At 33.2% G+C, this 13,716-nt stretch overlaps 2 protein-coding genes across 2 annotated transcripts; both read right to left on the bottom strand.

Annotated features, from left to right (window-relative positions):
• Positions 1–6,245: 6,245 nt before the first annotated feature.
• LOC114392926 (glycosyltransferase BC10-like) lies at positions 6,246–7,818 on the bottom strand. Its single transcript, XM_028354185.1, has one exon. The coding sequence runs from the start codon at positions 7,700–7,702 to the stop codon at positions 6,458–6,460; it is 1,245 nt and encodes a 414-aa protein (XP_028209986.1). The 5' UTR covers positions 7,703–7,818; the 3' UTR covers positions 6,246–6,457.
• A 985-nt stretch (positions 7,819–8,803) lies between these two features.
• LOC114392969 lies at positions 8,804–12,251 on the bottom strand. The gene is made up of 4 exons (XM_028354227.1): positions 11,844–12,251; positions 11,241–11,426; positions 10,583–11,002; positions 8,804–10,220 (listed from the first exon to the last, which is right to left on the bottom strand). The coding sequence occupies exons 1-4, from the start codon at positions 12,195–12,197 to the stop codon at positions 9,339–9,341; spliced, it is 1,842 nt and encodes a 613-aa protein (XP_028210028.1). The 5' UTR covers positions 12,198–12,251; the 3' UTR covers positions 8,804–9,338.
• Positions 12,252–13,716: the final 1,465 nt, after the last annotated feature.

Below are 13,716 nucleotides of genomic sequence, written 5' to 3'. Positions count from 1 at the left end.
TGTATTAAGGGAAAACAAGCAAAATATACAAAAAATGAGCTACAAGAAGCACTCAGCTTCTTGAAATTGTGCATACTGATGATATTTGTGGATAGTTTGATGTTAGTTCTTTCGAAAAGGAAAGATATTTTATCACCTTTATTGATGATTATTCGCGTTACAGTTATGTCTACTTACTGCATGAAAAATCTCGAGTAGTGGATGTCTTAGAAATTTACTTGAATGAAGTAGAAAGACAATTAGACGGAAAGGTGAAAATTATTAGATCTTATAGAGGTAGTGAGTATTACAAAAGATACGATGAAATTGGGCAATACCCAGGTCCATTTGCTAAGCTTCTTTAGAAACGTGACATTTGTGCGCAAAACACAATGCCTGGTACACCACAACAAAATAGTGTATCAGAAAGTCATAACAGAACTTTAATAGATATGGTTAGGAACATGTTAATCAATTCAACTTTACCCATATCTTTGTGGATGTATACTTTGAAAATTGTCATGTATTTGTTGAATAGGATTCCTAGTAAGACTATTCCAAAGACACCTTTTGAACTATGGACAAATAGGACACCTAGTATAAGGCACCTGCATGTTTGGGGTTGCCAGACAGAAATAAGGATTTATAATCTGCAAGAAAGAAAATTGATGCAAGAACAATCAACAGATATTTCATTGGTTATTCAGAAAAGTCAAAGGGGTATATGTTTTATTGTCCTAATCATAGTATGAGAATTGTTGAAACTGGAAATGTAAGGTTCATTGAAAATGGTGAAATTAGTGGGAGTACAGTTCCACGAGAAGTGGAAATTAAAGAAGTTAAAGTGCAAGTTCCTTTAACTTGTGCCTCTAGCAGTAAGGTGATTACTCCTTTAGTTATTGTTACAAACAATAATGAAGAAGCACAACACAATAATGAGCCTATGATACATAATGAACCTATTATGGAAGAATCGCAGGAAGTAGCATTAAGGAGGTCTCAAAGAGAAAAAGACCAGCTATTTCGAATGACTATGTGGTATACCTACATGAAACAGAAACAATAAGCATTAATGATAACGATCCAGTTTCATTTTCACAAGCTGTAAGTTGTGATAATTCTGATAAGTGGTTAAATGCCATGAAAGAAGAGATAAATTCCATGGAACATAATGATGTTTGGGACCTTGTACAATTACCAAAGGATTGTAAGAGAGTTGGTTGTAAGTGGGTCTTCAAGACTAAACATGACTCTCATGGCAACCTCAAATGTTACAAGACTAGACTTGTTGTTAAGGGATTTACTTAGAAAAATGACATTGATTATAAAGAGACGTTTTCACCGATCTCACGAAAGGATTTTTTCAGGATTATCATGGCATTAGTGGCTCATTATGACTTAGGGCTATATCAGATGGATGTGAAAACTGTCTTTCTTAATGGAGATTTAGAGGAGAATGTTTATATGGACCAACCAATGGGGTTTTCAATTGAGGAAAAGGAACACATGGTGTGCAAACTAAAGAAATCAATATACAATCTTAAAGCAAGCTTCCCACCAATGGTATTTGAGGTTTAATGATACCATTGTTTCCTTTAGATTTAAGGAAAATATTGTTGATCGGTGTATGTATCTGAAGGTCAGTGGAAGTAAGGTTATTTTTCTATTTTTGTATATTGATGATATCTTGCATACAACTAACGATCTTGGTCTTCTTCATGAGACTAAGAAATTTCTCTCTAGAAACTTTGAAGTAAAAGATATGGGTGAGGTAAGCTATGTGATAGGGATAGAAATATTTCGTAATAGATCACAAGGATTGTTAGGCTTACCTCATAAAACATATATCAATAAAGTACTGGAGAGATTCAAGATGGAAAGGTGTTTAACATCACATGTTCTAATTTAGAAAGGAGACAAGTTTAGTTTTGCACAATGTCTTAGAAATGATATGGAATGAAAACAAATGGAAGCAATTTTGTATGCATCAGTTGTTGTTGCATATGAAAGCTGAATTTGTAACATGTTTTGAGGCTACAATTCAGGCTAATTGGTTGTAGAATTTTATTTCAGGGCTTGGAATTGTCGATAGTATTGCTAGGTCACTGAAAATGTATTGTGATAACTCTGCAGCAGTATTTTGTAAGAACGACAAGTACTTTAATGGTGCTAAGCATGTGAAATTGAAGTACTTTGTCGTGAAGGAAGAAGTTCAGAAACAAAGAGTGTCAATAGAACATATTAGCACAAACCTTATGATAACTGACCCTTTGAATAAGGGATCACCGCCCAAGACATTATAGAACATGTTGAAAGTATGGATATTATTGTTATTGATGATCATTAAGTGTAATTTATCTTATGCATTTTAGTGACACTCTGAGCTCAATTATGATATGTTTCTGATTACCTGTTCTCTATGTTTGCATGCATGTTTGTGTTAGAGTAATGTTAATAGGTTTTTTCTTGAATGAAGACATTATGTTGGACCAATTATGTACTCCTAACTAATGGTCATATTAAGGAGAAGACTAATTTGTAGTACATAGAAGGGACTATGTCGATTAGATGATGTACAACCGTCGTTACTCGAATTGGTTCCTATCCTTAATCATGAAATTATGACGTACCCAATGTATAGAACGATTTAGTCATTTTTTTAATTCGCATTATGTTAGTTTAATCTATTTATTTATTTAGTCCATAATGTTTAGTAATGTCACATGAGCCAAGTGGGAGAATGTTAGAATTAATGTCTCATGTGAGAGATATGTGACTTATGTAGGGACTAATAAATAAATAAATAAATAATAATTAAGGACTAAATTATAATTGAGTTGAATAGGAGAAGTTTCTGAAGGTAACTGTTACTTGATGGGAGTAGTGGTTATAAAAGAGGATTAGTATCCACTAACGTGAAATAAGGTCCCTTTCCTGACAGAAAAGTGATCTCTCATCTATAACCATCACTCGTAGAGAGGTAAAAAGAATAGTCTAAGGAAGTAAAATCTTGTTTCTCTTCTCTTCCAGGGAAATCAAAGTACACCGGAGAGAAGTATTGTCTTCCTATGGAGAAAGGTACACATTATATGTATATTTATTATTTGTGAGAATCATAGATTTCAAGATCCTATTGATTTTCTATAATTAATAATCTAGGAAACCCCTTAAATTTTTACAACACTTAGGAAAGGGAACCAATGTGTTGATTGGTTAACTAAACTAAGCAAGACTCTCTGTATAGAGATAGTTTGAAAATTTATAATTTGCATCCTCCTGTGCTGCTATCCTTTGTTTTGATAGGAACCTCCTTTGTTAGGTTTGTAGTTTCTGTTTTGTTGTTATTTTCTCAACGATAAAAAATACGACAATTTAAAAAAAATGGATCATCATAAAAAACAAAATGAATGAATTTTCATTATTGTCTATAAATATTTTATGTAAGGTTAAAATATGTTTTCTATCTTTATAAATATCAAAATATTCAAAATTCGTTTCTATAAAATTTTCGATATATTTTTCATTTTCTTAAAATAAAAATGTTTTAGTTTTTACTTAACACGTTATTTTTTTAATTTAAATTTTAGAATTACTATTTGGAATAGTTTTTAATGTAACTGATCACCACAAATAAAATAAATAAAAAATGCAAGAATCTGCACCACTTACATACCCACCACCATCAAACACCAAGGCAAATTGATCACATTGGGTTTCATTTAAAAACTATTTCCCAACAAAGGTCCATTTTGAAACATATTGCGCGGGGTCTGTTTTGGTAAGCATTTCGCCAGTACGATTAGCGAATCTGTCCATGTGGCAGCTTGGAGTGCATTTCACCATTGGGGTTGGCGAAACAGTCAGCATTTCGCAGAGTGGATTTCGCCATCCTCATTGGCAAAATAGGTGCAGAGAGTGGATTTCGTCATCCTTATTGGCAAAATTGGTGCTGAAATCGTATTTATTAGCAAAGATTTGATTAAAAATCATTTTCAATTATAAAATAAAATATTAATTGATGCTAAAAAAAAAGTAAATGTATTTATTAGCATCAATTAAGAGATTTGATTAAACGATTTTAGCATCAATTATGCTATAAAATAAATATATTTATTAGCATCAATTATCTTATAATTATAGACGATTTTTTAATCTTTCCAAATTTGTTTTGCTAACACCACTAGCGAAACATGCACAGGATACTCAAAGCCTGTTTTGCCAACCCCAATGGCGAAATGCACATGCACTCCAAGCTGCCACGTGGATGAACTCGCTGATCGTGCTAGCGAAATGCTTACCAAAACAAACCCCCGCGCAATATGTTTCAAAATGGACCCTTATTGAGAAATAGTTTGTAAATGAAACCCAATGTGGTCAATTTGCCACACCATAACCACCACATTTCAACCAAACAGCTACCATCTCAAACCAAACAGTCACCGCACCTCCAACGATGATCACCCCCTCTCTCCCCTACAATAGTCTTCTCGTACTTGGTTCGAAAGCTTCTCTGTCAATTCAACTGTTACGAGATCAACCTTGTATCAGGTATTTCTCTTTGCTTTTTTTTTTCCTTTCACAAACACTTGAATTGAATCATCAACGTTCAATGTTGAACCCTACCAATTCCTTCTATTCTTCTAAAGCTTCAATTTTCTGAATATTAACTTGTATTTGGTTCAACCACCACTTGTTTGAAGATTGGATATGAGTGAAGTGCATTTATGACTTCTTGTTGATTCTTGCATTTTGATTTGTTATAGGTTTGGGTGGATGACTTGTTTGTGTGATTTGGATGGACCCTATGATTCAAAGGTTCTGAGTTTGAGTGGAAGAAGAGAGGGAATGGGTAGAGAGGAGGAAGAAAAATATATCGGAAATTTTTTTAATAATAGATTTTAAATATTTTGATATTTATAGACATAAATAATATATTTTATTTATTCTTTATTTAAATAATCTTGTTAATTAGTGTGGTTTGGATATTAATTAAGAAATTAAAAAAAATATTTATTATAAAAATTATAGTAAAACGTAAAAAAATACAATTAACAACATAAATTTTCTCGGCTCCCACTAAAAACGTTTATATAAGTTGTTTAAAACACTTATTATCATCTACCTTATTTAAAAAATATAATATTTAATGTAGTTTGACCGATTTAGCAACAATATATTAAATGTGATATTTATTACATAAGAATATGCTTATTAAATTCAACAAATATAATATATGCTTTAATACATTAATTTTTTTAATTCTGTTATTTTTTTTTATAAAACATATTTTAAAATATAAAATATACATAATAATATAGTATAGAAATATACAATAGTTTATCTCTTAAATTTTCCGTATATAATTTGATTACGTATTATATTTGATAAATATGATGTGATATTATTAAACAATCATTTTTCTAAGAATATATCAATTATAATATTTATTAAATTTTGAAAAATGTAATTATTACTAAAAATAACATATATATATATATATATATATATATATATATATATATTAAAATGCACATTATAATTATATTTTTTACTATTGTTTAAACTATTATTTTCCTTTTTAAAAAATTAAAACAATGAAAGTAAGATAATTTTTACCGTATATATCTTAAAATATATATGAAGTAATAAAAAAAATTATGCAGTTATAGTGTAAATAGTGTAAAAAGTTTTAGAGTCATTCAATCACAGTAAAAAGTCTAAAAAGTTTTAGAATCATTCAATTATAATAAGTTATCGCATTTAAAATAATGATTTATGATTAAATAATAATGTATTTTTAACCGTTTGTATATTAACATTACTCATCATACATTAATTGGTATATGTATATATCTATAGGAATAGTAAATGAATATCCCCATTTAGTATACACATCAACATTTCGTTGGACCATTTATCAATTTTTATGTTGTTAGTTTTTTTAACTTCTAAGTTTTTCTTTTTATTTTTTATTTTTAGTTAAAATATATGAAGAGGAATTACATGCCTCTCGCAACTAATAATAATAATAATAATAATTTCACTCTTATTTCTAAACTTAACTTTCTGACTAAATATTATATTTAATAAACATAGTATTTAAGTAATACTCATTAAATATAATATAATTCTTAAACTTAATAAACTATATATATTTTATACGTTTAACTTTTTCTATAAATTTATTAATATCATAAATTATTCTTAAATACTAAGAGATCTAATTTAATTAATTGAATAATACGTGCGAGTGTTGAATTCCTATATATAAAAATAATATTCTTAAATAAAATGCAATTGTTACAAAATTTGCAATCTAAATCAAAGATGTAGAAATATCTATTTTATACGCTTAAATCAAAGATGAAATATCTGTTTTAAATTAATTTATACATTTCGTAGCTTGGTTCCTTTCTTTCTTCGTTGGATACATGTATGTATATATTTACCTATCAACATCCACATCACATTTCAGCCGTTAGTCCCTGAAGATGACGCCGTTCGAAATTCTCATCAACGCTTCCAACGCGTCCGCGGCGAACTTCCTCGCGAACAAAAACGGATCCCTCCGTCCGTCGCCGTTACCGTCACCGTACCTAGGCCTATCCTCCCTCATCCTCCGAATCAGCTCGGGCCCCACTTCCCACGCTTCGTACGTGCGAGGATGCCCGTCCACACGCCCCGTCCAATTCACATGCGTGAGCGTGGCCGGCACGCATCCCTGCGGGTCCCACATGCTCAGAAGGGTAGGAAAGTAATTCTCTTCTGGGTAGCACGTGTCAAACCGCACGCACGGCACGTTGAACTTCGGCCACAGCACGCGATCACTCACGACAAGCCGCGCGTGCCGACGTGTCAGCGCCCAAAACTGCGACCCCACACGGAATTCCTCGAGCCTCACTTCTGGGAGCATCACGTGAGGTCCACGCGCCGCCCAACGGTCGTAAGCCACTGCTTCATTGGCAAGAATCTCGACGAAGCTCTTGCCCCTGCGGAGAAGCGCGTGGTAGGTGAAGTTGAGCGAGTGGAGAGGAATGCAAGAGGGAGAGAGTAGCACGAACACGGAATTGGAAGTGTCGTCGAGGAGCGCGTGTGCAAGTAGGCGACGCGCTGCCGCGGTGAGAGTGGGGGAGAATCTCCTGGTGGGTTGTGAGCGAATAACGCGGTTGAAGAACACGCCGGAGAAGGGCGCGTGGTAGGGAAATGTTGGGTCCGCGTGGACGTAAATGTTGAAGAGATTCTTTGATGTTGTGGTTTGGTTGAAGTAAGATTCCCATAGTGGCGCAAATGGGAGGGGTTTGTTGGTTAGAAACATAAAAGCTACCTTCTTAGGCCTTGTGGGCTTTGCATTCACGCGCATGGCTGCTTTGAATAGGGCGTCATGGCGGTTTTCTTGCCACAAAGACGGTGATGGTGATGATAATGGTACTGACAATGATGTTAGTAATGATTTTTTGTTGGGCCCAATGGGTCTTCTTTTTTCACGAGTGATTACTTTGTGAAGCTCGTCATCTTGGATATTTAGTGATGGTGACAACAATGATGATGTTTTGTTTGGATTTTCGTGGATGCTAATGTTTTTGGGAAGAGGCATTGGAATGTCAAGGATGATGGGGGTGGTGGTTGTTGTTGTATGTGTGGTGTTGGTGGTGAAGACTATGGCTAGAGGTAAGCAGAGAAGGAGTGCACAAAGAAGAGAAAGTGGGTTGGGAGATAGTAGCATTGTTTCGAGGATCTTGTTTGTGTATTTACATTTGCTGGTATTTTATTTAATGTTTGAAATTGGAACGGTGGAGTCATGGAGATTTTGAGACTTGAGAGTGAAGGGGGTTTGTTGTTTGATGATATGAATTAATTGAGTTCTCTAATTTTAATGTTTGGATTTTCGGATGCCTTGGAAACGTGGATGTGCGTTGTGAATTGTGGTGTGGTGTTGGATTGTGCATGCTTGTAACACGTAGGCCAAAGCTGTCTGTTGTTAGTTTGGTCTCGCAAAAATACAAAAGTTTGTATTTAAGGCTGAAACGAGCACCGTTTGACTCCAAGTCTCGAAATAAACACTATTATATTTATAATCAAAGAATCAGTAACAAATTTTCTTCATTTTAAATCAATTGACTTTTAAGGATTTTTATTTTTTATTTTCACAAGTTAAGAAATATGATTAGTCTAAAATATTGAAATTAAGGATATGTTTTACCAATTAAGTGTGATACACATGACTTGATTGATAATATAAACTCTTTTGATGTGTAATCACCGATATTTTAACGAGACTTACAGAGATACATAACATGAGTGATTTAATGTTGAAATTGATTCCTTCTTCTTTGGTAAATGAAACATTGATTGTAGAGAATTGTTAATGCCTTTGGCTATGTGACTTGATCAAGTTCAGATTTATTTTATGCATTGAGTTCATCAGTTGATTTAAAGATTTTGTATGAAGCCAATGCCTGTTACCCTTTTAGAGTTCGAGCGAAGAAGTCATTTTTTTTGTGTATTCATCAGCGTTCTCCTTCAGTATATATAAACTAGATAAATGAATGGACACATGCATAAATAGGGCCTTCATCAATCATAAATATAATGTTGAGTACTTGTCCAGAATGACCAGTACACTTGGAATAAGAAACATGTATATACACCAAGAAATGAACTTGGGAACTTAGGTACTATGATGTTTCATTAAGAAGGAAATAGAATGGGATAAGTGAAAATTTCAAATTGCAATGAAAAAGATAAGATAATAAATAATTTCATAAGGATTTCCATTCATGTTTCCCCTTTCTTTATCAGTAAATAATGGTGGACAAAAAGTGGATGGAAAAAATAAAACCATAAATGTACATGTACAAGGACTTGTGTACATACACTAGACCAATTTCTTTTCTTTTTCATTCAGATCCACTCCACTAAATACAGCAACGTTAACAAGAATCAGCCTCAAAGGTTTTATTCTCTGAGTGATGCTAATGGATATTTGGGTTGCTCAATCCAGTAAAATCACACTTTGTAAAGGGTTAGTAGTAGTTGTCACCAAAAAGAAGCTGCCAGCAAACTCTGCTAGAAAAGAAGCTGAGTTTTTGCCAACGAAAGTTGGTCTAGTTTTTAAGAATAAGACTCATCTTACAAGAATTTAAGTTCGAAGCCTATTACCAATGCAAGGAACTTGTTGATAGGTTATCTATAAGTATTTCTATAAACACTCTTCAAGCTTTGAGGCTTACCTTATCCTAATGAGTGCTTAGGACTTATCTCACCTGAACATTTTGTCTTCAGACAAGAAGCCGGGTTTTTTGGTTTTCTAATTGTAACAATTGCTCAAGACTCACAAGGTTAGCAATTGAGTTATATAACTAATGTCTTGCTATATAATTAGGTTGTAAAGGTTCACCAATTGAAGAAACTGAAGACAAGGATGATAACAAACTATAATGGAAGTCAATCTGCAATTTCCTGTGAAAATAAGGATTATAGACAGTCCCTTTATTTTGCTCTTCCTCTTCTAGTTGCCTAAGTGGTATGGCAGCAAGAAAGCGTTTGATGAACTCTTTACAACACTCTTTTCCTTTGCAAACTATCTCACCTCTTCCTTTCTTACTTCCCTTTGCATGCATCAAACTTGAACCATCAAACTTCAACATGAAAGCCTTTTTGCATCCCTCAAAAAGCCTCTCCCCCAAAGTGTCAATCACATAACAAGCATCAACTTCCACTTTCAGAACAAAGAAATGGTCATTCCAACTCACTATGTAAATTCTTGGCTCATGATCAACCACACCATCATTTCTAGTTATCTCATCCCAAATATCATCAAAGGACATGGCTCCTTCTAAGCATTTAAACTTCTCAGGGGAGAAAAATCCTGTGTAGGAATTTTGAGGGATAACAACTAGTGGCCTAATGTTGGCTTCCAAGATTGTCTCTAAATCAAAATGCTTATCAGGGAAAAGCTTTAGGTAGTGATCACTATGACTCAGCTTTCTCCATTTAGAGGAACCCTTTTTGATGAGGCTATCAAATTGAGCCCTTGTTGGCATGTTGTGGTTGGAATGAAGCCAGTGAGCTATGCACACTGCTAGTGCTGTACATGCACTCTCACCACATGCTTTTTTGCTTCTTTGATCAAAGGAAGCAAAGAACACATTGGTTTTGAGCTTTGTTTTCCCATCTCTACTCCAAAGTTCCCTATTTTCCCAGCCACTTGCAGTGCATTTATTGTGATCAAAGTATGGTCCCTGCAAGAAGTTGACAATATCCATTGGTAATTAGTCTACAAAAGTAACCATTTTTTAAGCTCATTGAAAAAATGTTAAACAAATGAGATGATTCACAGAAGCTGTTAAGTACCAGGATAAATATGATTAAAAAACAAACGTTTAATTAAAATTTACTGAAACCACAATAGCATAATGTCATCTAATTATAAATCACTTTTGTAATAACTACTACATTAAAAGTCATTCTAACAATGATTTTTTATTAGTTAGCAGTGTTATACTTATGATGCATGACAATTAAATTCAAACAATTATATAAATCAAAGGATTAATGTGGACGACAAAGAATATTGAAGGATGTTAATGGCATTGTTACATACCATGGAATGAGTTGAATGTGAGGTCAAAGGCTCTCGTTTACTTGAGGAGGTTCTTTTGAAAGTCCATCCCTCGAAGCTTCTATTCCATGGCAACATGGACCAACTCCTCTGCATTGTGTCCAAAAAGGTCTCTGTATCTGAGTCCACAAACCTCTCTGATCTTGTAACACTTGACCCATTACAGTGAATTGCAGTGCTAGTGCTACTGCTGCTGCTACTGCTTGTGGTTGTAGTGGTGGACTCATCAGATGAGTCATCTGAATCACACACAGATAACTCATCCGATTCATAAGAACTCCATTGCTCAACTTGATCATCAACTTTCCCATTATTTTTCTCCCCAAGGCATGTCACTTTGTCTACAAATGCTCTAGGCAAGTCATCATGAAAATTTCTCAGTTTCAATAAGCTCAATGAAACCTGCTCATCAAAAGTATTACTAATCAATTAATTATCCATAAGAGTTGCAGAGTTCGGACACATAAAAATAAAATAAAAAACTAACAAACAGCTAAGAGATCATTATTTATTTTCTTAACGACTTTGCTGTATATGTGCCTCTATGAGTAAAGACCCATGAGGACATATATAAATATAGTGGTAGTAGTACAACTAATTAATTAAAATGAAACTGTGTTAAATAGATATTAGAGCATACCAAAAGTGTAGCTTCCATGAACACCCCATGCACCTTCAATTGGATTGGAAGTGTTCTTTGAACCTGACAACAATTTGACTCATTCTTCATCTCCTCCCCCTCCATCAACTCTGCCATAGTAACGCTCATGGAAACTTCTCCAACCATCACCATTTCAGGTTTATATTCTCCTACATCACCCTCCCCCTGCATTTCATTTTTGGACAAATTTTAATCAAACACATAAAGAAGAGAACTCAATTGGAACACACCAACACTAATTTTTTTAAACTTTTATGCTATCCTAATGTGTCAGGTAATTGAAAACTATTGGCTTTTATAATAATTACAAGTAATTAGTATAAATAATTTTACACTGATAAGGTATTACAATTAACAATAAACATAGTGCATGTGTTTTGATAGTATAAAAAATTTTACACTGTTATCTAAGTCTAATTATAAACTGACATATACACTTTGAAAGTTATATGTAAGTTTATAATTTCTGAAAGTTATATGAACTATAATTTCCGGTTAGTGGAGGCTGTGGTAATATATAAAAATTAAACAGATAACTAAAAATTTAACAATAAAAGTTTAAAAAACATAACATGTTCTTACATGTAAGACATGAAGTGCCATATGGCACGTGCCACTTAGGGACCTATGTTTGAGCAAGAGATGAAACCCGCAGAAGTCACGTGCGTCCCACACGATTGTTGGTGCCTTAGAATTGATGAATCTTTGGGGGAAGGTGGTGTGAATGGATCCTAGTTTCTGGGTACGAGTTGAAGAAGAAAAAGAAGAAGAAACTTTCCCTTTCTTCGTAGCTGTTCCTGTAATCTGAATTGCAATTATCTTGTCATTTGCAGCACCCAACGTTGCTCCAAATTCTAACCTCAATTGACTCAACTTAACAACGTAGTACTTGTCGGTGTGCCCCCAAAACCATGGTCTCCAATACTCCATCACCATGGTAATGTACTAATCATTCATATGAAAATTAATGCCTCAATTGGGTCACCATGTTGTACTAACCAAGGGACTGTTGCATTTAATTTATAGTATATTGATATATCTACCATATTTGCTTGATATTAGTCACGTGCTAGTTTAGGGTCTTTTTTAGGTTTGGTTTAGAGTTTAGATATATAATTTTTAATTCTCGTTATGAAGGTTGAAATAAGGTAAACGTTCTCCATATAAACCACGTGGATGAAATGAAAGTGATCCTTCAGCGGATGGTGAGTGAAGTGGGAGAGGACCAAAGAAAAAAAAACAAAGATAATGATGTGGGTTACAATTAGGGTTGGGAATAGACTAGGTGGCCTACAGGAGCCTACGACTTGGTCTACATAAAACCTGGTCTGGCCTGACCTATTTAATTAAAAGGCTAGGCTCAGGTTTTTTTAAAAGTCTATTAAATTAAATAAGTCAGGCTTAGGCTTATTAAAAAGCCTTATAGATAGGTCGGCCTATATATATATATATATATATATATATATAATTTTTTGGGTACAATTAATATTATTTTAATTCCTATAATTAAATAAAATTTTAATTACAAGGTGTGAGTTTCTTTATATTTCTCATTATTTTTATTAGTTTTCTAATTTCTGTTAATAGTTCCTTTTTCTATTCCTATTAGGTTTTCTTTATTTTAGAGCAAATAAAAATCATATCCTATCATATCCTACATTCTTATACAAAAATCATATCGTATCATATCCTATTATATTCCTATACAAAAATCATATCCCATCATATCATATCTTATTATGTTTCTATACAAAAATCATATCCTATCTTATGGTGGATATGAAGGTGCTAATGATGAAATGACGTTACTATTAATTTTATTGGTAGATATTTTATGCACCTGTTCAAATAGAATGGAGATATAGCATGGAGATGTAGGCTTTATTTTTTTATTGTAATAATTAATATGTTGGTTTGATAGACTTGGATGATACTACCTCAAGTATGAGGTTTTCTTTTGTTTTAGATTATTTTATATCATTTGGTGATTTCTGTTTATATTATTAATATATTTTTAGGACCACCAACTAAATTAACGTTAGATTAAAAATTAAGACAAATTATATATTAAGGCCTTGTTTAGCCTATTATAGAAGGTGTATTATTTTATTTTATTTTTTTTGAAAAAACAACTAGGAATATTAAAGATTTAACGTGAATAAGATTTTTAAATAGGCTATCAAGCCAGGCTCGGCTTTTAAAAAAGTCAGGCCGAGCCAAAATAAAAGTCTTTGATAGGCTATAGGCCAGACTCAGGCCTCAAAAATTAATCGTAGGCCAGACTCAGGGCTGACCTATTCCCACCCCTAGTTACAATGATTAATTAATAAGGTATAATTCTTTTTTTTTTTAAGTCATAATTATCTTCAATTTATTGGATCAAATATTAATTTTATTTTATCGATCAGATATTAATTCCATTTACCATGTAGGATTGTTATTAATTCAACCAATT

Source organism: Glycine soja, chromosome 17 (genome assembly GCF_004193775.1).
Source record: "Glycine soja cultivar W05 chromosome 17, ASM419377v2, whole genome shotgun sequence".
Classification (NCBI taxonomy): Eukaryota; Viridiplantae; Streptophyta; class Magnoliopsida; order Fabales; family Fabaceae; genus Glycine; species Glycine soja.
This window is presented reverse-complemented; position numbering and strand designations above follow the sequence as displayed.

Coding starts and splice junctions, on each gene's coding strand:
- LOC114392926 (XM_028354185.1), bottom strand. CDS start 7,702: ATGCTACTATCTCCCAACCCACTTTCTCTTCTTTGTGCACTCCTTCTC.
- LOC114392969 (XM_028354227.1), bottom strand. CDS start 12,197: ATGGTGATGGAGTATTGGAGACCATGGTTTTGGGGGCACACCGACAAG. Junction 11,427..11,843: donor TGGCACTTCATGTCTTACAT/GTAAGAACATGT, acceptor AATGAAATGCAG/GGGGAGGGTGATGTAGGAGA. Junction 10,221..10,582: donor CACATTCAACTCATTCCATG/GTATGTAACAAT, acceptor AACTTCTTGCAG/GGACCATACTTTGATCACAA.